Source organism: Astyanax mexicanus, chromosome 6 (assembly GCF_023375975.1).
Source record: "Astyanax mexicanus isolate ESR-SI-001 chromosome 6, AstMex3_surface, whole genome shotgun sequence".
Lineage (NCBI taxonomy): Eukaryota > Metazoa > Chordata > Actinopteri > Characiformes > Acestrorhamphidae > Astyanax > Astyanax mexicanus.
The window spans coordinates 52,156,901-52,181,378 of record NC_064413.1 but is presented as its reverse complement, the minus strand read 5'-3'; the positions used below and the strand labels follow the sequence as shown (position 1 = coordinate 52,181,378).

At 35.5% G+C, this 24,478-nt stretch overlaps 4 protein-coding genes across 9 annotated transcripts in view; all 4 read right to left on the bottom strand.

Annotated features, from left to right (window-relative positions):
* LOC125802524 (zinc finger protein 420-like) overlaps positions 1-5,912 on the bottom strand; it is a 28,627-nt gene extending 22,715 nt beyond the window's left edge. The window contains exon 1 of one of the 2 annotated variants that reach the window (XM_049480901.1): positions 5,791-5,912. The gene's annotated coding sequence lies outside the window, so the exon portion shown is untranslated. Of the gene's footprint in view, positions 1-118; positions 241-5,790 lie in introns of those variants that run through there. The other variant, XM_049480900.1, reaches the window with a different exon arrangement.
* Positions 1-17,870, bottom strand: part of LOC125802525 (zinc finger protein 501-like) — a 27,993-nt gene extending 10,123 nt beyond the window's left edge. Inside the window, exons 1-2 of one of the 2 annotated variants that reach the window (XM_049480909.1) lie at positions 17,746-17,870; positions 1,877-3,522 (exon numbers count right to left, since the gene is read on the bottom strand). In XM_049480909.1, the coding sequence (XP_049336866.1) occupies positions 2,381-3,406 (1,026 nt within the window). In that variant the 5' untranslated portion in view covers positions 3,407-3,522; positions 17,746-17,870 and the 3' untranslated portion in view covers positions 1,877-2,380. Of the gene's footprint in view, positions 3,523-5,790; positions 5,929-17,745 lie in introns of those variants that run through there. The other variant, XM_049480908.1, reaches the window with a different exon arrangement.
* The window catches only part of actr3b (actin related protein 3B), a 108,005-nt gene that overhangs the window by 62,124 nt on the left and 21,403 nt on the right, over positions 1-24,478 (bottom strand). The window lies entirely within an intron of this gene.
* LOC125802523 (zinc finger protein 420-like) lies at positions 13,361-24,478 on the bottom strand. Of its 3 annotated transcripts, none has more exons than XM_049480885.1 (3): positions 24,279-24,478; positions 21,139-21,315; positions 13,361-15,293 (listed from the first exon to the last, which is right to left on the bottom strand). In XM_049480885.1, the coding sequence occupies exons 2-3, from the start codon at positions 21,197-21,199 to the stop codon at positions 13,657-13,659; spliced, it is 1,698 nt and encodes a 565-aa protein (XP_049336842.1). In that variant the 5' UTR covers positions 21,200-21,315; positions 24,279-24,478; the 3' UTR covers positions 13,361-13,656. The 3 variants fall into 3 exon arrangements, with proteins under 3 accessions (XP_049336842.1, XP_049336841.1, XP_049336843.1); XM_049480884.1 differs by lacking the exon at positions 24,279-24,478 and adding an exon at positions 23,616-23,800; XM_049480886.1 differs by lacking the exon at positions 24,279-24,478 and adding an exon at positions 23,489-23,615.

Here is a 24,478-nt window from a genome sequence, read left to right as displayed (position 1 = left end):
TAACCATAGATTTAGCTCAGTAATACCATTCTAATACACACAGCTCATCTTTTATCACAAATTACATAAAATTCTTCTCATAAATATACTTTTCTATTCTACCATGTAAGTTGCCTACCTCAAAAATGCTACCTCAGCAGTGCCACTCAAGTGGTGTGAACTTAGCAAGATAACTAGCTTGGAATTTACACAGATAGGAGCAGTAAGTTAGATCAGCTTAGCTAACTAGCTACAGCTTTTACCTGTCAGCTGGAAAACAACCAGTTTGTGAAGAGCTCTGTAAAGGAATAAACTAACACCAGTCTTATAAATTATGCTGAACAGTTTCTTTCTGTAAAGTGTGCAAAAATGAACTGAAACCTGCCATTTTTCAAAATTTTAAATGCGATCTGGTTCAGAAAAACAAGCCCAGCGTGTTTATTTTATAGCTCTTGTGTTTGCAATATTTATTGCAATATTTAAAAAATGCAAGCATATGGTGATACCATAAATGATGATGTATAGTGCTTTAAAAATGAACATCAGCACTTAAATAACTAAAAAAGAGAAGTAGCAAAAATAAAACAAACACTTAACATGTCTTAATTAATTTCCCCCTTTTTTCCAAACTGAATACTGAATATTCCAAACTTTCTTTAAAGGGAAATTACAAAACTACAATATTCAAAATATGTATTAAACACTTTACAGTTTTAATGTCCCAAACAAAGAAAAGTTTAATAATGACTTTATTTGAGCAGTGCAATTTTTATAGTGAATTTTAATTCTAACATAAATTTACTCAAGCAGTGCCATTTGTGTCATAAATGTACCAAAGAATTGCTATCCTAATAATACTTTTACCTCAACAGTGATACTAAAGTGACGTAAGTGAAATTTACACAGAGAAAGGCAGTGGAGTGTTGGCCTGATGCTGCTGCTTAATAAATCCTCCCATTCGTTGTTAGACTAAGCAATGAAATGTTCTCAAACATAAACATTTACATCACATGCTGCATACAAAAAAGGGCATAAGCTATATGGAAGACCCCACCTATCCCACACTATCTGGCAGAAAATCAGAGCATTTGACCAATCACTGCCAGACTCTGCAACAGCTTCTTCTCCCAGGCTATAAGACTCTTCAACACGAAGACTGAATTGTAAAAAAAAAACTCTTAATAATAACACAATCTACTATTAATATTTACTGCCATGACACTGAATTGTACTAAATATTTATTCAAAAACAGATTCTGCAACAGCTTCTTATCCCAGGTCACCAGACTCAACATATACGGGCTAAATTAAATAAAATATCACTAATAACACAAACATACACCTCTATGGATGCTCACAGACTGTAGATACTTTAATACCATGAATATTTGCTGCTATAATACTACATTCTACAAAAGTACTGTAAATTCTTACCTTTCACCTATATCTCATAGCATATTACACACCCTTCCCACGCACATTCAGAAAGTACAGAACTGCATTGCAATGCTTGCTTTATATGTTGTGTATTTATTTTTTTATTAAAGCTTTATATTGCCACAATTCAGATTTAAATTAATAGATTTAAATTTTATACTGTCTGTATTGTACTTTTTGTTCCATGTTGCACCAGGATCCTGGAGTTAAATTCAATATTAAGCAATAAGAATATTAAGAAAATAAGTAAAGGTAAGTATGGGTATTAAAATGTTACTTAAAAGTAAAGTAATGAGAAATTAAGTAAGGAATAATATTTTTGTTTATCATTTTCCTCACACTGTTTTTCACATTGTGCAACTCTGTATCAGTATAATGACAATAAGTTCAACTGAATTGACTTCAACGGTTTTTCAAACGCAAGGAAACTGATTCTTTACCAAATATTTATTTTCAAAACTATTTTAATATTAAAATATTTCATTCTGATGGTTACAACAAAAGAAGCAATCCAAAAAAAGAACTCATAAAGCCAGTAGAAGGTCATAACAATAAAGTGAATCTATATTTAATGAGTTAACAATAAACAGACTTTAAACCAGGTGGCTGACAATCAGGCAAACCTATCCGAAAATGAGAAAAGCAAAAAACTAAACCAAATCAAGAAAAGGTTAGTAACGGTAATAGAATCAGAAACAATCAAATAAACACTCTGTGTACACTGTTAAAACCAATACAATTCATTACAAGGAACTTTTGCTTAAATAAACTTATATACAGGTGTGCTAAATCAGTACTCAGGTGACTGTGAGCAGATAAGTTCTGACTGGTGGAGGTAGTAGTCACATGACCGGTATGTGCATTATGGAAAATTTGTCTGTGAGCAGTGAGGTGCACTCCAGAGGAACAGGATGATACAGTATTTGAATAATATACCACATTTGATAATTGATAATAGATCAGTTCATCCAGAACAAGATGGTTGCTCATTTGGTTTTACTCCAGTGTGAATGCGCTGGTGTGTTTTGAGGTTGCTCTGTCGATTAAAGCTTTTGCCACACTGTGAGCAGTGATACGGTTTTTCTCCAGTGTGAATGCGCTGGTGTGTTTTGAGGTTGCTCTGTCGATTAAAGCTTTTGCCACACTGTGAGCAGTGATACGGTTTTTCTCCAGTGTGAATGCGCTGATGTGTTTTAAAAATACTCTGTCGATTAAAGCTTTTGCCGCACTCTGAGCAGTGATACGGTTTCTCTCCAGTGTGAATAAGTTGGTGTGTTCGGATGCCACTCATTCCAGTAAAACTCTTCCCACACTCTGAGCAGTAATATGGTTTTACTCCAGTGTGAATGTGCTGGTGTTGCTGGAGAAGACCCTTTTTGGTGAAACTCTTCCCACAGTCTGAGCAGTGAAACGGTTTTTCCTCTGTATGAATGAGCTGGTGTTTTTTGAGACCACTCTGTTGAGTAAAAGTTTTTCCACACTCTGGGCAGTGATATGGTTTCTCTCCAGTGTGAATGCGCTGGTGTTTTTTGAGGGTACTCTGTCGATTAAAACTTTTGCCGCACTCTGAGCAGTGATACGGTTTCTCTCCAGTGTGAATGCGCTGGTGTCTTTTAAGAATACTCTGTTGATTAAAGCTCTTGCCACAGTCTGAGCAGTGAAACGGTTTCTCTCCAGTGTGAATGCGCTGGTGTTTTTTGAGGTTACTCTGAAGATTAAAGCTCTTGCCACACTCTGAACAGTGATACGGTTTCTCTCCAGTGTGAATTAACTGGTGTTGTTTAAGACTTCTCTGTTGAGTAAAGCTCTTCCCACAGTCTGTGCAGTGATACGGTTTGTCTCCAGTGTGAATGCGCTGGTGTCGCTGGAGATGACTCTTTGCAATAAAACTCTTCCCACAGTCTGAGCAGTGATGGGTTTTGTCCTTGCCTGTACTCTTCTCCACATTTCTGCATGCTGTAGTAGTTTTGGAGATTCTTTTGGATGCCATAGTCCCTTCTTTCTTTCAGCAGCTTAATATTCAGCTTTGTAAAGTCTCCTGCTTGTGTATTTGTAATGGAATAAATCAGGAACTGGAGAGGACTTGGATCGGGATGGCATTAATTTCTGAAGAGACAAAGGAAGAGTACACCTAAGTTTAATGTGAGCCAAAACTCTGATTATTCAGTGTTCTCTAAATCTCAAAATCTTTAGATCATTTACTGAGATTCAAAACCTGATCATTATTGTTGCAACCCTATTGGTCCAAATCAGTTTTAAATGATTTTACATAAGAAGTGTAATGTTTGAAAGGAAAGGCTGCATTTCAGCACAAAAACCTCATCCAATCTGTGAAACATGGTGGTGGCAGCATCAGTATTACGATTTGGGCCATTTTATTTTTTTTTTGGAATATGGGAGAGGATGGCTTGGAGCTATGGAAAAATGAATTCTAAACTGTGCCAAACAAATCTAAGGGTAGGATGAATATTAAGAGAACGTTGTGGAAGGAGTTGAAGCAGCAGTTTATGAGACAAAATCCACCAAAATAACAGAGCTGAATCAGTTTTTTTAAAAGAGGAAAGAAATAAAATTCCTCCAAGCTGATGTGCAGGACTTATTAAGAGTTGCTGTAAATACTTAGGTCACACCGGATACTAAAGACAAAGATTCATGTTCTTTTTCCACTCACTGATTAAAAAAATACATTTATTTAAGTTTAATATTTTTGTGGTTTCATTTAAAATAGAGATGTCTAAAGGAGTCACAGGTTTTAAAGCATTATTTTAAGAAATAAGACTCTTCTAATTCATATTGTTTTATATTACTTATATACAGGGTGTGAAACAAGTGTGACACATAGTTAGATGTGTATTCCCTTAATTTAAGTGTGCTGAATTAATTTACGTCTTCCATCCCCAGCCTGAAACAAAAATGTAGACATATGACAAAATGAATTTTAAGCACATCCTAAAAATATATTCACACATACATATTCACATTAAACAGCCCTAAATCACCCACCAATCACCCACTATCTCATAACCAGCCATTTACCAGCCAGCCCTCATCCATAAACAACAGCTTTAAGAGAGATCTTTTCACTAAAAAATATAATTAAATGATGCATTTTAAAATGTAAACTGGCCAATCCCAAATTTTAGCATGTTAGCTAGCTCTCCACTAACGTTCATTCTCTCCCCAATAATGTAGCTAACTTGCTGCTAATGTTAGTATGTTAGCTAGCTCTCTTATAACGTTAGTTCTCTCCCCAATAATGTAGCTAACTTGTTGCTAATGTTAGTATGTTAGCTAGGTCTCTGCTAACCTTATTTTTCTCCCTGGTAATGTTAGCTAGCTCTATGCTAACATTAGTTCCCCACTCAGTAACGTAGGTAACTTGCCCCAAATATTAGTATGTTAGCTAGCTCTCTGCTAATGTTAGTTCTCTCCCCAATAACATAGCTAACTTGCTGCTAATGTTAGTATGTTAGCTAGCTCTCTGCAAAAGTTATTTTTCTCTCTGGTCATGTTAGCTAGCTCTCTGCTAACCTTATTTTTCTCCCTGGTAATGTTGGCTAGCTCTCCACTAACATTAGTTCCCCACTCAGTAACGTAGCTAACTTGCTGCTAATGTTAGTATCTTAGCTGGCTCTCCACTAACATTAGTTTCTCACTCAGTAACGTAGCTAACTTGCTGCTAATGTTAGTATCTTAGCTGGCTCTCCACTAACATTAGTTCCCCACTCAGTAACGTAGCTAACTTGCTGCTAATGTTAGTATCTTAGCTGGCTCTCTGCTAACATTAGTTTCTCACTCAGTAACGTAGCTAACTTGCCCCTAACTTTAGTATGTTAGCTAGATCACTGCTAATGTTAGCTAGCTTCTCTGCTAACCTTAGTTATCTCCCTGGTAACATAGCTATTTGTCCTGTGAGGCTCTCAGAAAGTTCAGAATAATATCACTTAGGAACTTCATGAGTTAAAATGCTGTGATAAACTTTACATAGCTTTTATTGGGTTTATTACACATTCTTTCAGGCTTTAGAGAATGCTGCTGTAATTAAAACTCACAGGATTCATAAACTGTGTGTGGGCATGTTATACCCTAAACAAAATCACAAAATAATCATTCTTTTGAAGACTAATCAACAACTTTAACAGGTTTTCACTGAATAAATTTACCTCAGCAGTAGTGTTTTAATAATACATTTACTTACATACGTGCTATTCCAGTCACACATTTAGCTAACGTTACCTAGCTCAGCAGGGCAATTTTAACCATAGATTTAGCTCAGTAATACCATTCTAACACACACAGCTCATCTTTTATCACAAATTACATAAAATTCTTCTCATAAATATACTTTGCTATTCTACCATGTAAGTTGCCTACCTCAAAAATGCTACCTCAGCAGTGCCACTCAAGTGGTGTGAACTTAGCAAGATAACTAGCTTGGAATTTACACAGATAGGAGCAGTAAGTTAGATCAGCTTAGCTAACTAGCTACAGCTTTTACCTGTCAGCTGGAAAACAACCAGTTTGTGAAGAGCTCTGTAAAGGAATAAACTAACACCAGTCTTATAAATTATGCTGAACAGTTTATTTCTGTAAAGTGTGCAAAAATGAACTTAAACCTGCCATTTTTCAAAATTTTAAATGCGATCTGGTTCAGAAAAACAAGCCCAGCGTGTTTATTTTATAGCTCTTGTGTTTGCAATATTTATTGCAATATTTAAAAAATGCAAGCATATGGAGATACCATAAATGATGATGTATAGTGCTTTAAAAATGAACATCAGCACTTAAATAACTAAAAAAGAGAAGTAGCAAAAATAAAACAAACACTTAACATGTCTTAATTAATTTCCCCCTTTTTTCCAAACTGAATACTGAATATTCCAAACTTTCTTTAAAGGGAAATTACAAAACTACAATATTCAAAATATGTATTAAACACTTTACAGTTTTAATGTCCCAAACAAAGAAAAGTTTAATAATGACTTTATTTGAGCAGTGCAATTTTTATAGTGAATTTTAATTCTAACATAAATTTACTCAAGCAGTGCCATTTGTGTCATAAATGTACCAAAGAATTGCTATCCTAATAATACATTTACCTCAACAGTGCTACTAAAGTGACGTAAGTGAAATTTACACAGAGAAAGGCAGTGGAGTGTTGGCCTGATGCTGCTGCTTAATAAATCCTCCCATTCGTTGTTAGACTAAGCAATGAAATGTTCTCAAACATAAACATTTACATCACATGCTGCATACAAAAAAGGGCATAAGCTATATGGAAGACCCCACCTATCCCACACTATCTGGCAGAAAATCAGAGCATTTGACCAATCACTGCCAGACTCTGCAACAGCTTCTTCTCCCAGGCTATAAGACTCTTCAACACGAAGACTGAATTGTAAAAAAAACTCTTAATAATAACACAATCTACTATTAATATTTACTGCCATGACACTGAATTGTACTAAATATTTATTCAAAAACAGATTCTGCAACAGCTTCTTATCCCAGGTCACCAGACTCAACATATACGGGCTAAATTAAATAAAATATCACTAATAACACAAACATACACCTCTATGGATGCTCACAGACTGTAGATACTTTAATACCATGAATATTTGCTGCTATAATACTACATTCTACAAAAGTACTGTAAATTCTTGCCTTTCACCTATATCTCATAGCATATTACACACCCTTCCCACGCACATTCAGAAAGTACAGAACTGCATTGCAATGCTTGCTTTATATGTTGTGTATTTATTTTTTTATTAAAGCTTTATATTGCCACAATTCAGATTTAAATTAATAGATTTAAATTTTATACTGTCTGTATTGTACTTTTTGTTCCATGTTGCACCATGATCCTGGAGTTAAATTCAATATTAAGCAATAAGAATATTAAGAAAATAAGTAAAGGTAAGTATGGGTATTAAAATGTTACTTAAAAGTAAAGTAATGAGAAATTAAGTAAGGAATAATATTTTTGTTTATCATTTTCCTCACACTGTTTTTCACATTGTGCAACTCTGTATCAGTATAATGACAATAAGTTCAACTGAATTGACTTCAACGGTTTTTCAAACGCAAGGAAACTGATTCTTTACCAAATATTTATTTTCAAAACTATTTTAATATTAAAATATTTCATTCTGATGGTTACAACAAAAGAAGCAATCCAAAAAAAGAACTCATAAAGCCAGTAGAAGGTCATAACAATAAAGTGAATCTATATTTAATGAGTTAACAATAAACAGACTTTAAACCAGGTGGCTGACAATCAGGCAAACCTATCCGAAAATGAGAAAAGCAAAAAACTAAACCAAATCAAGAAAAGGTTAGTAACGGTAATAGAATCAGAAACAATCAAATAAACACTCAGTGTACACTGTTAAAACCAATACAATTCATTACAAGGAACTTTTGCTTAAATAAACTTATATACAGGTGTGCTAAATCAGTACTCAGGTGACTGTGAGCAGATAAGTTCTGACTGGTGGAGGTAGTAGTCACATGACCGGTATGTGCATTATGGAAAATTTGTCTGTGAGCAGTGAGGTGCACTCCAGAGGAACAGGATGATACAGTATTTGAATAATATACCACATTTGATAATTGATAATAGATCAGTTCATCCAGAACAAGATGGTTGCTCATTTGGTTTTACTCCAGTGTGAATGTGCTGGTGTGTTTTGAGGTTACTCTGTCGATTAAAGCTTTTGCCACACTCTGAGCAGTGATACGGTTTTTCTCCAGTGTGAATGCGCTGGTGTCTTTTAAGAATACTCTGACAATTAAAGCTTTTGTCGCACTCTGAGCAGTGATACGGTTTCTCTCCAGTGTGAATGCGCTGATGTGTTTTAAAAATACTCTGTTGATTAAAACTTTTGCCGCACTCTGAGCAGTGATACGGTTTCTCTCCAGTGTGAATGCGCTGATGTGTTTTAAGAATACTCTGTTGATTAAAGCTCTTGCCACACTGTGAGCAGTGATACGGTTTCTCTCCAGTGTGAATAAGTTGGTGTGTTCGGATGCCACTCATTCCAGTAAAACTCTTCCCACACTCTGAGCAGTAATATGGTTTTACTCCAGTGTGAATGTGCTGGTGTTGCTGGAGAAGACCCTTTTTAGTGAAACTCTTCCCACAGTCTGAGCAGTGAAACGGTTTTTCCTCTGTATGAATGAGCTGGTGTTCTTTGAGACCACTCTGTTGAGTAAAAGTTTTTCCACACTCTGGGCAGTGATAGGGTTTCTCTCCAGTGTGAATGCGCTGATGTGTTTTAAGAATACTCTGTCGATTAAAGCTTTTGCCACACTCTGAGCAGTGATACGGTTTCTCTCCAGTGTGAATGCGCTGATGTGTTTTAAGAATACTCTGTTGATTAAAGCTCTTGCCACACTGTGAGCAGTGATACGGTTTCTCTCCAGTGTGAATTAACTGGTGTTGTTTAAGACCACTCTGTTGAGTAAAGCTCCTCCCACAGTTCATGCAGTGATATGGTCTCTCTCCAGTGTGAATGTGCTGGTGTTTTTTGAGGCCAATCTGTCTAGTAAAACTTTTCCCACATTCCGAGCAGTGATAGGGCTTGTCTCCAGTGTGAATTAACTGGTGTTGTTTAAGACTTCTCTGTTGAGTAAAGCTCTTCCCACAGTCTGAGCAGTGATGGGTTTTGTCCTTGCCTGTACTCTTCTCCACATTTCTGCATGCTGTAGTAGTTTTGGAGATTCTTCTGGATGCCATATTTCCTTCTTTCTTTCAGCAGCTTAATATTCAGCTTTGTAAAGTCTCCTGCTTGTGTATTCGTAATGAAAAAAAACAGGAACTGGAGAGGACATGGATCGGGATGACATTAATATCTGAAGAGACAAAGGAAGAGTACACAAGTTTAATGTGAACCAAAACTCTGATTATTCAGTGTTCTCTAAATCTCTAAATCTTTAGATCATTTACTGAGATTCAAAACCTGATCATTATTGTTGCAACCCTATTGGTCCAAATCAGTTTTAAATGATTTTACATAAGAAGTGTAATGTTTGAAAGGAAAGGCTGCATTTCAGCACAAAAACCTCATCCAATCTGTGAAACGTGGTGGTGGCAGCATCAGTATTACGATTTGGGCCATTTTCTTTTTCTTTTTTGGAATATGGGAGAGGATGGCTTAGAGCTATGGAAAAATGAATTCTAAACTATGCCAAACAAATCTGAGGGTAGGATGAATATTAAGAGAACGTTGTGGAAGGAGTTGAAGCAGCAGTTTATGCGAGAAAATCCACCAACATAACAGAGCTGAATCAGTTTTTTTTAAAGAGGAAAGAAATAAAATTCCTCCAAGCTGATGTGCAGGACTTATTAAGAGTTGCTGTAAATACTTAGGTCACACCGGATACTAAAGGCAAAGATTCATGTTCTTTTTCCACTCACTGATTAAAAAAAATACATTTATTTAAATTTGATATTTTTTATGGTTTCATTTAAAATAGAGATGTCTAAAGGAGTCACAGGTTTTAAAGCATTATGTTAAGGAATAAGACTCTTCTAATTCATATTGTTTTATATTACTTATATACAGGGTGTGAAACAAGTGTGACACATAGTTAGATGTGTATTCCCTTAATTTAAGTGTGCTGAATTAATTTACGTCTTCCATCCCCAGCCTGAAACAAAAATGTAGACATAATCCTTACAAATGAATTTTAAGCACATCCTAAAAATATATTTTCACACATACATATTCACATTAAACAGCCCTAAATCACCCACCAATCACCCACTATCTCATAACCAGCCATTTACCAGCCAGCCCTCATCCAATAACAGCTGCTTCAAGAGAGATCTTTTCACTAAAAAATATAATTAAATGATGCATTTTAAAATGTAAACTGGCCAATCCCAAATTTTAGCATGTTAGCTAGCTCTCCACTAACGTTCATTCTCTCCCCAATAATGTAGCTAACTTGCTGCTAATGTTAGTATGTTAGCTAGCTCTCTTATAACGTTAGTTCTCTCCCCAATAATGTAGCTAACTTGTTGCTAATGTTAGTATGTTAGCTAGGTCTCTGCTAACCTTATTTTTCTCCCTGGTAATGTTAGCTAGCTCTATGCTAACATTAGTTCCCCACTCAGTAACGTAGGTAACTTGCCCCAAATATTAGTATGTTAGCTAGCTCTCTGCTAATGTTAGTTCTCTCCCCAATAACATAGCTAACTTGCTGCTAATGTTAGTATGTTAGCTAGCTCTCTGCAAAAGTTATTTTTCTCTCTGGTCATGTTAGCTAGCTCTCTGCTAACCTTATTTTTCTCCCTGGTAATGTTGGCTAGCTCTCCACTAACATTAGTTCCCCACTCAGTAACGTAGCTAACTTGCTGCTAATGTTAGTATCTTAGCTGGCTCTCCACTAACATTAGTTTCTCACTCAGTAACGTAGCTAACTTGCCCCTAACTTTAGTATGTTAGCTAGATCACTGCTAATGTTAGCTAGCTTCTCTGCTAACCTTAGTTATCTCCCTGGTAACATAGCTATCTGTCCTGTGAGGCTCTCAGAAAGTTCAGAATAATATCACTTAGGAACTTCATGAGTTAAAATGCTGTGATAAACTTTATATAGCTTTTATTGGGTTTATTACACATTCTTTCAGGCTTTAGAGAATGCTGCTGTAATTAAAACTCACAGGATTCATAAACTGTGTTTGGCCATGTTATACCCTAAACAAAAGCACAAAATAATCATTCTTTTGAAGACTAATCAACAACTTTAACAGGTTTTCACTGAATAAATTTACCTCAGCAGTAGTGTTTTAATAATACATTTACTTACATACGTGCTATTCCAGTCACACATTTAGCTAACGTTACCTAGCTCAGCAGGGCAATTTTAACCATAGATTTAGCTCAGTAATACCATTCTAATACACACAGCTCATCTTTTATCACAAATTACATAAAATTCTTCTCATAAATATACTTTGCTATTCTACCATGTAAGTTGCCTACCTCAGCAGTGCCACTCAAGTGGTGTGAACTTAGCAAGATAACTAGCTTGGAATTTACACAGATAGGAGCAGTAAGTTAGATCAGCTTAGCTAACTAGCTACAGCTTTTACCTGTCAGCTGGAAAACAACCAGTTTGTGAAGAGCTCTGTAAAGGAATAAACTAACACCAGTCTTATATGCTGAACAGTTTATTTCTGTAAAGTGTGCAAAAATGAACTTAAACCTGCCATTTTTCAAAATTTTAAATGCGATCTGGTTCAGAAAAACAAGCCCAGCGTGTTTATTTTATAGCTCTTGTGTTTGCAATATTTATTGCAATATTTAAAAAATGCAAGCATATGGAGATACCATAAATGATGATGTATAGTGCTTTAAAAATGAACATCAGCACTTAAATAACTAAAAAAGAGAAGTAGCAAAAATAAAACAAACACTTAACATGTCTTAATTAATTTCCCCCTTTTTTCCAAACTGAATACTGAATATTCCAAACTTTCTTTAAAGGGAAATTACAAAACTACAATATTCAAAATATGTATTAAACACTTTACAGTTTTAATGTCCCAAACAAAGAAAAGTTTAATAATGACTTTATTTGAGCAGTGCAATTTTTATAGTGAATTTTAATTCTAACATAAATTTACTCAAGCAGTGCCATTTGTGTCATAAATGTACCAAAGAATTGCTATCCTAATAATACATTTACCTCAACAGTGCTACTAAAGTGACGTAAGTGAAATTTACACAGAGAAAGGCAGTGGAGTGTTGGCCTGATGCTGCTGCTTAATAAATCCTCCCATTCGTTGTTAGACTAAGCAATGAAATGTTCTCAAACATAAACATTTACATCACATGCTGCATACAAAAAAGGGCATAAGCTATATGGAAGACCCCACCTATCCCACATCTGGCAGAAAATCAGAGCATTTGACCAATCACTGCCAGACTCTGCAACAGCTTCTTCTCCCAGGCTATAAGACTCTTCAACACGAAGACTGAATTGTAAAAAAAAAAAAAACTCTTAATAATAACACAATCTACTATTAATATTTACTGCCATGACACTGAATTGTACTAAATATTTATTCAAAAACAGATTCTGCAACAGCTTCTTATCGCAGGTCACCAGACTCAACATATTGGGGCTAAATTAAATAAAATATCACTAATAACACAAACATACACCTCTATGGATGCTCACAGACTGTAGATACTTTAATACCATGAATATTTGCTGCTATAATACTACATTCTACAAAAGTACTGTAAATTCTTGCCTTTCACCTATATCTCATAGCATATTACACACCCTTCCCACGCACATTCAGAAAGTACAGAACTGCATTGCAATGCTTGCTTTATATGTTGTGTATTTATTTTTTTTTTAAAGCTTTATATTGCCACAATTCAGATTTAAATTAAAAGATTTAAATTTTATGCTGTCTGTATTGTACTTTTTGTTCCATGTTGCACCATGATCCTGGAGTTAAATTCAATATTAAGCAATAAGAATATTAAGAAAATAAGTAAAAGTAAGTATGGGTATTAAAATGTTACTTAAAAGTAAAGTAATGAGAAATTAAGTAAGGAATAATATTTTTGTTTATCATTTTCCTCACACTGTTTTTTCACATTGTGCAACTCTGTATCAGTATAATGACAATAAGTTCAACTGAATTGACTTCAACGGTTTTTCAAACGCAAGGAAACTGATTCTTTACCAAATATTTATTTTCAAAACTATTTTAATATTAAAATATTTCATTCTGATGGTTACAACAAAAGAAGCAATCCAAAAAAAGAACTCATAAAGCCAGTAGAAGGTCATAACAATAAAGTGAAACTATATTTAATGAGTTAACAATAAACAGACTTTAAACCAGGTGGCTGACAATCAGGCAAACCTATCCGAAAATGAGAAAATTAAAAAACTAAACCAAATCAAGAAAAGGTTAGTAACGGTAATAGAATCAGAAACAATCAAATAAACACTCTGTGTACACTGTTAAAACCAATACAATTCATTACAAGGAACTTTTGCTTAAATAAACTTATATACAGGTGTGCTAAATCAGTACTCAGGTGACTGTGAGCAGATAAGTTCTGACTGGTGGAGGTAGTAGTCACATGACCGGTATGTGCATTATGGAAAATTTGTCTGTGAGCAGTGAGGTGCACTCCAGAGGAACAGGATGATACAGTATTTGAATAATATACCACATTTGATAATTGATAATAGATCAGTTCATCCAGAACAAGATGGTTGCTCATTTGGTTTTACTCCAGTGTGAATGCGCTGGTGTGTTTTGAGGTTGCTCTGTCGATTAAAGCTTTTGCCACACTGTGAGCAGTGATACGGTTTTTCTCCAGTGTGAATGCGCTGGTGTGTTTTGAGGTTGCTCTGTCGATTAAAGCTTTTGCCACACTGTGAGCAGTGATACGGTTTTTCTCCAGTGTGAATGCGCTGGTGCCTTTTGAGGTTACTCTGAAGATTAAAGCTCTTGCCACACTCTAAACAGAGATATGGTTTCTCTCCAGTGTGAATGCGCTGGTGTCTGTTAAGAATACTCTGACAATTAAAGCTTTTGTCGCACTCTGAGCAGTGATACGGTTTCTCTCCAGTGTGAATGCGCTGATGTGTTTTAAAAATACTCTGTTGATTAAAGCTTTTGCCGCACTCTGAGCAGTGATACGGTTTCTCTCCAGTGTGAATAAGTTGGTGTGTTCGGATGCCACTCATTCCAGTAAAACTCTTCCCACACTCTGAGCAGTAATATGGTTTTACTCCAGTGTGAATGTGCTGGTGTTGCTGGAGAAGACGCTTTTTGGTGAAACTCTTCCCACAGTCTGAGCAGTGAAACGGTTTTTCCTCTGTATGAATGAGCTGGTGTTCTTTGAGACCACTCTGTTGAGTAAAAGTTTTTCCACACTCTGGGCAGTGATAGGGTTTCTCTCCAGTGTGAATGCGCTGGTGTTTTTTGAGGTTACTCTGTCGATTAAAACTTTTGCCGCACTCTGAGCAGTGATACGGTTTCTCTCCAGTGTGAATGCGCTGGTGTATTTTAAGAATACTCTGTTGATTAAAGCTCTTGCCACACTGTAAGCAGGGATACGGTTTCTCTCCAGTGTGAATGCGCTGATGTTGCTGGAGAAGACCCTTTTTGGTGAAACTCTTCCCATAGTCTGAGCATTGATACGGTTTTTCCTCTGTATGAATGAGCTGGTGTTCTTTGAGACCACTCTCTTGAGTAAAACTTTTTCCACACTCTGGGCAGTGATACGGTTTATCTCCAGTGTGAATGCGCTGGTGTTTCTTGAGGTTACTCTGTTGATTAAAGCTCTTGCCACAGTCTGAGCAGTGAAACGGTTTCTCTCCAGTGTGAATGCGCTGGTGTTTTTTGAGGTTACCCTGAAGATTAAAGCTCTTGCCACACTCTGAACAGTGATACGGTTTCTCTCCAGTGTGAATTAACTGGTGTTGTTTAAGACCACTCTGTTGAGTAAAGCTCCTCCCACAGTTCATGCAGTGATATGGTCTCTCTCCAGTGTGAATGTGCTGGTGTTTTTTGAGGCCAATCTGTCTAGTAAAGCTTTTCCCACATTCCGAGCAGTGATAGGGCTTGTCTCCAGTGTGAATTAACTGGTGTTGTTTAAGACTTCTCTGTTGAGTAAAGCTCTTCCCACAGTCTGTACAGTGATACGGTTTGTCTCCAGTGTGAATGCACTGGTGTCGCTGGAGATGACTCTTTGCAATAAAACTCTTCCCACAGTCTGTGCAGTGATACGGTTTCTCTCCTGTGTGAATGCGCTGGTGTCGCTGGAGATGACTCTTTGCAATAAAACTCTTCCCACAGTCTGAGCAGTGATGGGTTTTGTCCTTGCCTGTACTCTTCTCCACATTTCCGCATGCTGTAGTAATTTTGGAGATTCTTCTGGATGCCATATTTCCTTCTTTCTTTCAGCAGCTTAATATTCAGCTTTGTAAAGTCTCCTGCTTGTGTATTCGTAATGGAAAAGATTAGGAACTGGAGAGGACTTGGATCGGGATGGCATTAATTTCTGAAGAGACAAAGGAAGAGTAAACCTAAGTTTAATGTGAGCCAAAACTCTGATTATTCAGTGTTTTCTAAATCTCTAAATCTTTATATCATTTACTGAGATTTAAAACCTGATCATTATTGTTGGAACCCTATTGGTCCAAATCTGTTTTAAATGATTTTACATAAGTACCAGTATAACGATTTGGGCCATTTTCTTCTTCTTTTTTTTTTTGGAATATGGGAGAGGATGGCTTAGAAATATGGAACAATGAATTCTAAACTATGCCAGAAAAATCTGAGGGTAGGCTGAATATTAAGAGAACGTTGTGGAAGGAGTTGAAGCAGCAGTTTATGAGAGAAAATCCACCAACATAACAGAGCTGAATCAATTTTTTTAAAGAGGAAAGAAATAAAATTCCTCCAAGCTGATGTGCAGGACTTATTAAGAGTTGCTGTAAATACTTAGGTCACACCGGATACTAAAGGCAAAGATTCATGTTCTTTTTCCACTCACTGATTAAAAAAAATACATTTATTTAAATTTGATATTTTTTATGGTTTCATTTTAAATAGAGATGTCTAAAGGAGTCACAGGTTTTAAAGCATTATTTTAAGAAATAAGACTCTTCTAATTCATATTGTTTTATATTACTTATATACAGGGTGTGAAACAAGTGTGACACATAGTTAGATGTGTATTCCCTTAATTTAAGTGTGCTGAATTAATTTACGTCTTCCATCCCCAGCCTGAAACAAAAATGTAGACATAATCCTTACAAATGAATTTTAAGCACATCCTAAAAATATATTTTCACACATACATATTCACATTAAACAGCCCTAAATCACCCACCAATCACCCACTATCTCATAACCAGCCATTTACCAGCCAGCCCTCATCCAAAAACAGCTGCTTCAAGAGAGATCTTTTCACTAAAAAATATAATAAAATGATGCATTTTAAAATGTAAACTGGCCAATCCCAAATTTTAGCATGTTAGCTAGCTCTCCACTAACGTTCATTCATTCCCCAATAATGTAGCTAACTTGCTGCTAATGTTAGTATGTTAGCTAGCTCTCTTATAACGTTAGTTTTCTCCCCAATAATGTAGCTAACTTGTTGCTAATGTTAGTATATTAGCTAGGTCTCTGCTAACCTTATTTTTCTCCCTGGTAATGTTAGCTAGCTCTATGCTAACATTAGTTCCCCACTCAGTAACGTAGGTAACTTGCCCCAAATATTAGTATGTTAGCTAGCTCTCTGCTAATGTTAGTTCTCTCCCCAATAACATAGCTAACTTGCTGCTAATGTTAGTATGTTAGCTAGCTCTCTTATAACGTTAGTTCTCTCCCCAATAATGTAGCTAACCTGTTGCTAATGTTAGTATGTTAGCTAGGTCTCTGCTAACCTTATTTTTCTCCCTGGTAATGTTAGCTAGCTCTATGCTAACATTAGTTCCCCACTCAGTAACGTAGGTAACTTGCCCCAAATATTAGTATGTTAGCTAGCTCTCTGCTAATGTTAGTTCTCTCCACAATAACATAGCTAACTTGCTGCTAATGTTAGTATGTTAGCTAGCAATCTGCAAAAGTTATTTTTCTCTCTGGTCATGTTAGCTAGCTCTCTGCTAACCTTAGTTCCCCACTCAGTAACGTAGCTAACTTGCTGCTAATGTTAGTATCTTAGCTGGCTCTCCACTAACATTAGTTTCTCACTCAGTAACGTAGCTAACTTGCCCCTAACTTTAGTATGTTAGCTAGATCACTGCTAATGTTAGCTAGCTTCTCTGCTAACCTTAGTTATCTCCCTGGTAACATAGCTATCTGTCCTGTGAGGCTCTCAGAAAGTTCAGAATAATATCACTTAGGAACTTCATGAGTTAAAATGCTGTGATAAACTTTATATAGCTTTTATTGGGTTTATTACACATTCTTTCAGGCTTTAGAGAATGCTGCTGTAATTAAAACTCACAGGATTCATAAACTGTGTGTGGGCATGTTATACCCTAAACAAAATCACAAAATAATCATTCTTTTGAAGACTAATCAACAACTTTAACAGGTTTTCACTGAATAAATTTACCTCAGCAGTAGTGTTTTAATAATACATTTACTTACATACGTGCTATTCCAGTCACACATTTAGCTAACGTTACCTAGCTCAGCAGGGCAATTTTAACCATAGATTTAGCTCAGTAATACCATTCTAATACACACAGCTCATCTTTTATCACAAATTACATAAAATTCTTCTCATAAATATACTTTTCTATTCTACCATGTAAGTTGCCTACCTCAAAAATGCTACCTCAGCAGTGCCACTCAAGTGGTGTGAACTTAGCAAGATATCTAGCTTGGAATTTACACAGATAGGAGCAGTAAGTTAGATCAGCTTAGCTAACTAGCTACAGCTTTTACCTGTCAGCTGGAAAACAACCAGTTTGTGAAGAGCTCTGTAAAGGAATAAACTAACACCAGTCTTATAAATTATGCTGAACAGTTTCTTTCTGTAAAGTGTGCAAAAATGAACTTAAACCTGCCATTTTTCAAAATTTTAAATGTGATCTGGTTCAGAAAAACAAGCCCAGCGTGTTTATTTTATAGCTCTTGTGTTTGCAATATTTATTGCAATATTTAAAAAATGCAAGCATATGGTGATACCATAAATGATGATGTATAGTGCTTTAAAAATGAACATCAGCACTTAAATAACTAAAAAAGAGAAGTAGCAAAAATAAAACAAACACTTAACATGTCTTAATTAATTTCCCCCTTTTTTCCAAACTGAATACTGAATATTCCAAACTTTCTTTAAAGGGAAATTACAAAACTACAATATTCAAAATATGTATTAAACACTTTACAGTTTTAATGTCCCAAACAAAGAAAAGTTTAATAATGACTTTATTTGAGCAGTGCAATTTTTATAGTGAATTTTAATTCTAACATAAATTTACTCAAGCAGTGCCATTTGTGTCATAAATGTACCAAAGAATTGCTATCCTAATAATACATTTACCTCAACAGTGATACTAAAGTGACGTAAGTGAAATTTACACAGAGAAAGGCAGTGGAGTGTTGGCCTGATGCTGCTGCTTAATAAATCCTCCCATTCGTTGTTAGACTAAGCAATGAAATGTTCTCAAACATAAACATTTACATCACATGCTGCATACAAAAAAGGGCATAAGCTATATGGAAGACCCCACCTATCCCACACTATCTGGCAGAAAATCAGAGCATTTGACCAATCACTGCCAGACTCTGCAACAGCTTCTTCTCCCAGGCTATAAGACTCTTCAACACGAAGACTGAATTGTAAAAAAAAACTCTTAATAATAACACAATCTACTATTAACATTTACTGCCATGACACTGAATTGTACTAAATATTTATTCAAAAACAGATTCTGCAACAGCTTCTTATCCCAGGTCACCAGACTCAACATATACGGGCTAAATTAAATAAAATATCACTAATAACACAAACATACACCTCTATGGATGCTCACAGACTGTAGATACTTTAATACCATGAATATTTGCTGCTATAATACTACATTCTACAAAAGTACTGTAAATTCTTGCCTTTCACCTATATCTCATAGCATATTACACACCCTTCCCACGCATATTCAGAAAGTACAGAACTGCATTGCAATGCTTGCTTTATATGTTGTGTATTTATTTTTTATTAAAGCTTTATATTGCCACAATTCAGATTTAAATTAATAGATTTAAATTTTATTCTGTCTGTATTGTACTTTTTGTTCCATGTTGCACCATGATCCTGGAGTTAAATTCAATATTAAGCAATAAGAATATTAAGAAAATAAGTAAAGGTAAGTATGGGTATTAAAATGTTACTTAAAAGTAAAGTAATGAGAAATTAAGTAAGGAATAATATTTTTGTTTATCATTTTCCTCACACTGTTTTTCACATTGTGCAACTCTGTATCAGTATAATGACAATAAGTTCAACTGAATTGACTTCAACGGTTTTTCAAACGCAAGGAAACTGATTCTTTACCAAATATTTATTTTCAAAACTATTTTAATATTAAAATATTTCATTCTGATGGTTACAACAAAAGAAGCAATCCAAAAAAAGAACGCATAAAGCCAGTAGAAGGTCATAACAATAAAGTGAATCTATATTTAATGAGTTAACAATAAACAGACTTTAAACCAGGTGGCTGACAATCAGGCAAACCTATCCGAAAATGAGAAAAGCAAAAAACTAAACCAAATCAAGAAAAGGTTAGTAACGGTAATAGAATCAGAAACAATCAAATAAACACTCAGTGTACACTGTTAAAACCAATACAATTCATTACAAGGAACTTTTGCTTAAATAAACTTATATACAGGTGTGCTAAATCAGTACTCAGGTGACTGTGAGCAGATAAGTTCTGACTGGTGGAGGTAGTAGTCACATGACCGGTATGTGCATTATGGAAAATTTGTCTGTGAGCAGTGAGGTGCACTCCAGATGAACAGGATGATACAGTATTTGAATAATATACCACATTTGATAATTGATAATAGATCAGTTCATCCAGAACAAGATGGTTGCTCATTTGGTTTTACTCCAGTGTGAATGCGCTGGTGTGTTTTGAGGTTGCTCTGTCGATTAAAGCTTTTGCCACACTGTGAGCAGTGATACGGTTTTTCTCCAGTGTGAATGCGCTGGTGCCTTTTGAGGTTACTCTGACGATTAAAGCTTTTGTCACACTCTGAGCAGTGATACGGTTTCTCTCCAGTGTGAATGCGCTGATGTGTTTTAAGAATACTCTGTTGATTAAAGCTTTTGCCGCACTCTGAGCAGTGATACGGTTTCTCTCCAGTGTGAATAAGTTGGTGTGTTCGGATGCCACTCATTCCAGTAAAACTCTTCCCACACTCTGAGCAGTAATATGGTTTTACTCCAGTGTGAATGTGCTGGTGTTGCTGGAGAAGACCCTTTTTGGTGAAACTCTTCCCACAGTCTGAGCAGTGAAACGGTTTTTCCTCTGTATGAATGAGCTGGTGTTTTTTGAGACCACTCTGTTGAGTAAAAGTTTTTCCACACTCTGGGCAGTGATAGGGTTTCTCTCCAGTGTGAATGCGCTGGTGTTTTTTGAGGGTACTCTGTCGATTAAAACTTTTGCCGCACTCTGAGCAGTGACACGGTTTCTCTCCAGTGTGAATGCGCTGGTGTCTTTTAAGAATACTCTGTTGATTAAAGCTCTTGCCACACTGTAAGCAGGGATACGGTTTCTCTCCAGTGTGAATGCGCTGATGTGTTTTAAGAATACTCTGTTGATTAAAGCTTTTGAGACACTCTGAGCAGTGATACGGTTTCTCTTGAGTGTGAATGCGCTGGTGTTTTTTGAGGTTACTCTGAAGATTAAAGCTCTTGCCACACTCTGAACAGTGATACGGTTTCTCTCCAGTGTGAATTAACTGGTGTTGTTTAAGACCACTCTGTTGAGTAAAGCTCCTCCCACAGTTCATGCAGTGATATGGTCTCTCTCCAGTGTGAATGTGCTGGTGTTTTTTGAGGCCAATCTGTCTAGTAAAACTTTTCCCACATTCCGAGCAGTGATAGGGCTTGTCTCCAGTGTGAATTAACTGGTGTTGTTTAAGACTTCTCTGTTGAGTAAAGCTCTTCCCACAGTCTGTGCAGTGATGGGTTTTGTCCTTGCCTGTACTCTTCTCCACATTTCCGCATGCTGTAGTACTTTTGAGAATTCTTCTGGATGCCATATTTCCTTCTTTCTTTCAGCAGCTTAATATTCAGCTTTGTAAAGTCTCCTGCTTGTGTATTCGTAATGAAAAAAATCAGGAAATGGAGAGGACTTGGAACGGGATGGCATTAATTTCTGAAGAGACAAAGGAAGAGTAAACCTGAGTTTAATGTGAACCAAAACTCTGATTACTCAGTGTTCTATAAATCTCTAAATCCTTAGATAATTTACTGATATTCAAAACCTGATCATTATTGTTGGAACCCTATTGGTCAAAATCTGATTTAAATGATTTAACATGAGAAGTGTAATGTTTGAAAGGAAAGGCTGCATTTCAGCACAAAAACCTCATCCAACCTGTGAAACATGGTGGTGGCAGCAGCATCAGTATAAAGATTTGGGCCATTTTCTTTTTTTTTTGGAATATAGGAGAGGATGGCTTAGAGCTATGGAAATGTGAATTCTAAAATTCCTCCAAGCTGATGTGCAGGACCTATTAAGAGTTGCTGTAAATACTTAGGTCACACCGGATACTAAAAGCAAAGATTCATGTTCTTTTGCCACTCACTGATGAAAAAAAATACATTTATTTAAATTTGATATTTTTGTGGTTTCATTTGATATAGAGATGTCTAAAGGAGTCACAGGTTTTAAAGCATTATTTTAAGAAATAAGACTCTTCTAATTCATATTGTTTTATATTACTTATATACAGGGTGTGAAAAAAAGTGTGACACATAGTTAGATGTGTATTCCCTTAATTTAAGTGTGCTGAATTAATTTACGTCTTCCATCCCCTGCCTAAAACAAAAGTGTAGACATAACCCTTAGAAATGTATTTTAAGCACATCCTAAAAAAATATTTTCACAAATACATATTCACATTAAACAGCCCTAAATCACCCACCAATCACCCACCATCTCATAACCAGCCATTTACACGCTAGCACTCATACAAAAACAGCTGCTTTAAGAGAGATCTTTTAACTAAAAAAATATGATAAAATGATGCATTTTATAATGTAAACTGGCCAATCCCAAATCTCTGTAGCCCATAAACCTAGACGATTTTTTTATATATTGACACCAAATTCAAAATTAGAGATGCATTCAGCTATGGGCACATAGCTAAATATTTTAAGATAAAAATCCTGATGTATCAAATTACACAATAACAACGTCATAACTGGAATTTTAACATCATACTCCAGGGTTCCTGCACCATTTTAAAAGTCAAATTTAATGCTTTTAATACCTTATTATGACCTCAAAAATATAATTTAAGACCCAAAAATGTAGCCATGATTTCTTTGGTAGTTTGCCAGTTGGTATCAATTTGTTTTGTTTTTTTGTCATTCTGATTCTGATGCAGAACAGAGACAACATAACATATGTACGTTGCATTATGCTAAACAACACACTGAATTGCGTGTAGGAACCATAAGGAATAATTAAAAACACTTAAAAGAACACAGTGAAGGCATGTTGTTTAGATTGAAAGGAATTGATCAATTAAATTGTAGTTATGATTTTTATATTACTAATACTACTACTATTACTACTTTATAATACTAATAATACTACTAAAACCATTGCTACTTTTAGTATTACTACTACTACTACTATAATAATATTAATAATTGTAAAAAGCAGCCTACAATTATATGTTACTTGGTACGTTACCTTGGTAACATAGTTAGTTAGCTAACTCACCACTAATGTTAGTATGTTAGCTAGCTCTCTGCTAACGTTAGTTCTCTCCCCAATAACGTAGCTAACTTGCTGCTAATGTTAGCATGTTAGCTAGCTCTCTGCTAACCTTGTCCATCTCCCTGGTAATGTTAGCTAGCACTCTGCTAACTTTAGTTCTCTCCCCAATTACCTAGCTAACATGCTGCTAATGTTAGTATGTTAGCTAGCTCTCTGCTAACTTTAGTTCTCTCCCCAATAATGTAGCTAACTTGCTGCTAATGTTACTATATTAGCTAGCTCTCTGCTAACGTTAGTTCTCCACTCAATAACGTAGCTAACTTGTCCCTAACTTTAGTATGTTAGCTAGCTCTCTGCTAATTTTAGTTCTCTCCCCAATAACGTAGCTAACTTGCTGCTAATGCTATTATGTTAGCTAGCTCTCAGCTAATGTTAGTTTTCTCCCCAATAACGTAGCTAACTTGCTGCTAATGTTACTATGTTAGCTAGCTAGCAGAATCACAAAATTAAACATTCTTTATACAGAGTAATCAACAACTTTAACAGGCATTCACAGAATAAATTTACCTCAGCAGTGGTATTTTAATAATACACTTACTTCAGACGTGCTATTCCAGTCACACATACACATTTAGATACCTAGCTCAGCAGGGCAATTTTAACCAGAGATTTAGCTCAGTAATACCATTAAAATAGCAGGCTAGCTTTCTCATAAATGTACCTACCTCACAAATGCTGCTCTAATCATGAATTTACTTTAGCACTGCCACTAAAGTTGTGTGAAGCTAGCTAGGTAACTAGCTCAGAATTTACACAGAAAAGAGCAGTAAATAAGCTCAGCTGGAAAACAGACAGTTTGTGAAGAGCTTGGTAAAGAGAGTAAGGGAATAAACTGATACCAGCCTTATAAATGATGCTTAACACTTTCAGTATTTTAGTTAAGTGTGTAAAAATTATATGAAATGCTGCAATATAACTTAAAATAAAGGAGAATTTATTCTGTAAAAATGATTTGATCATTACGTATTTGATTAAATGACAAAATCACTTTTTTTTTGCAATTTCCTCTGGTTTTACTAGCTTTTTTATTCCCCTTAAATCTTCTATAGAAGAATAAAATTCTCAATAACTGTTCTATAACATTTTTATTTAACTGTTAGAAATTACATTTTGATTTTTATATTACATCTATTTTATATTACTCCTTATTTGAACTCTTATTAAGCATAATTATCGGGGTTTCTGATTAGACTAAACATCCTGAAAATCTTAAATAAGGCAGAAACAAACTAGGAGAAGATCATCAACTTTTAGAATGAGTTTCTATTTGTCTAGATAAGTGTAAATGTAAAGTAATTAAACAGTTGAAGAGTGGAAAAGTTTCATACCTTCACCAGTTCTGCTGCATTATTTTAAAGCTCATGTTAGATTCCCTTCCAAATAAAAGCCATATTTATAAATATTAAATTTCATTTTCGAAATTATTACATCAGCATGGTGAGGTGAACGCTGATTAGATTGCTAATTTAACAGAAAACTGTACAAAAGAGGCTTTTACCACCAACCAAAAGTGAAGGGCCTGCGCCCT

Bases quoted from the DNA above. Each gene is read 5' to 3' on its own strand.
- LOC125802523 (XM_049480885.1), bottom strand. From the start codon at position 21,199: ATGGCATCCAGAAGAATTCTCAAAAGTACTACAGCATGCGGAAATGTG. The intron at 15,294-21,138 runs GCAAGGACAAAA...AGAAGAGTACAG, and splicing joins AAATGTGGAGAAGAGTACAG to GCAAGGACAAAACCCATCAC.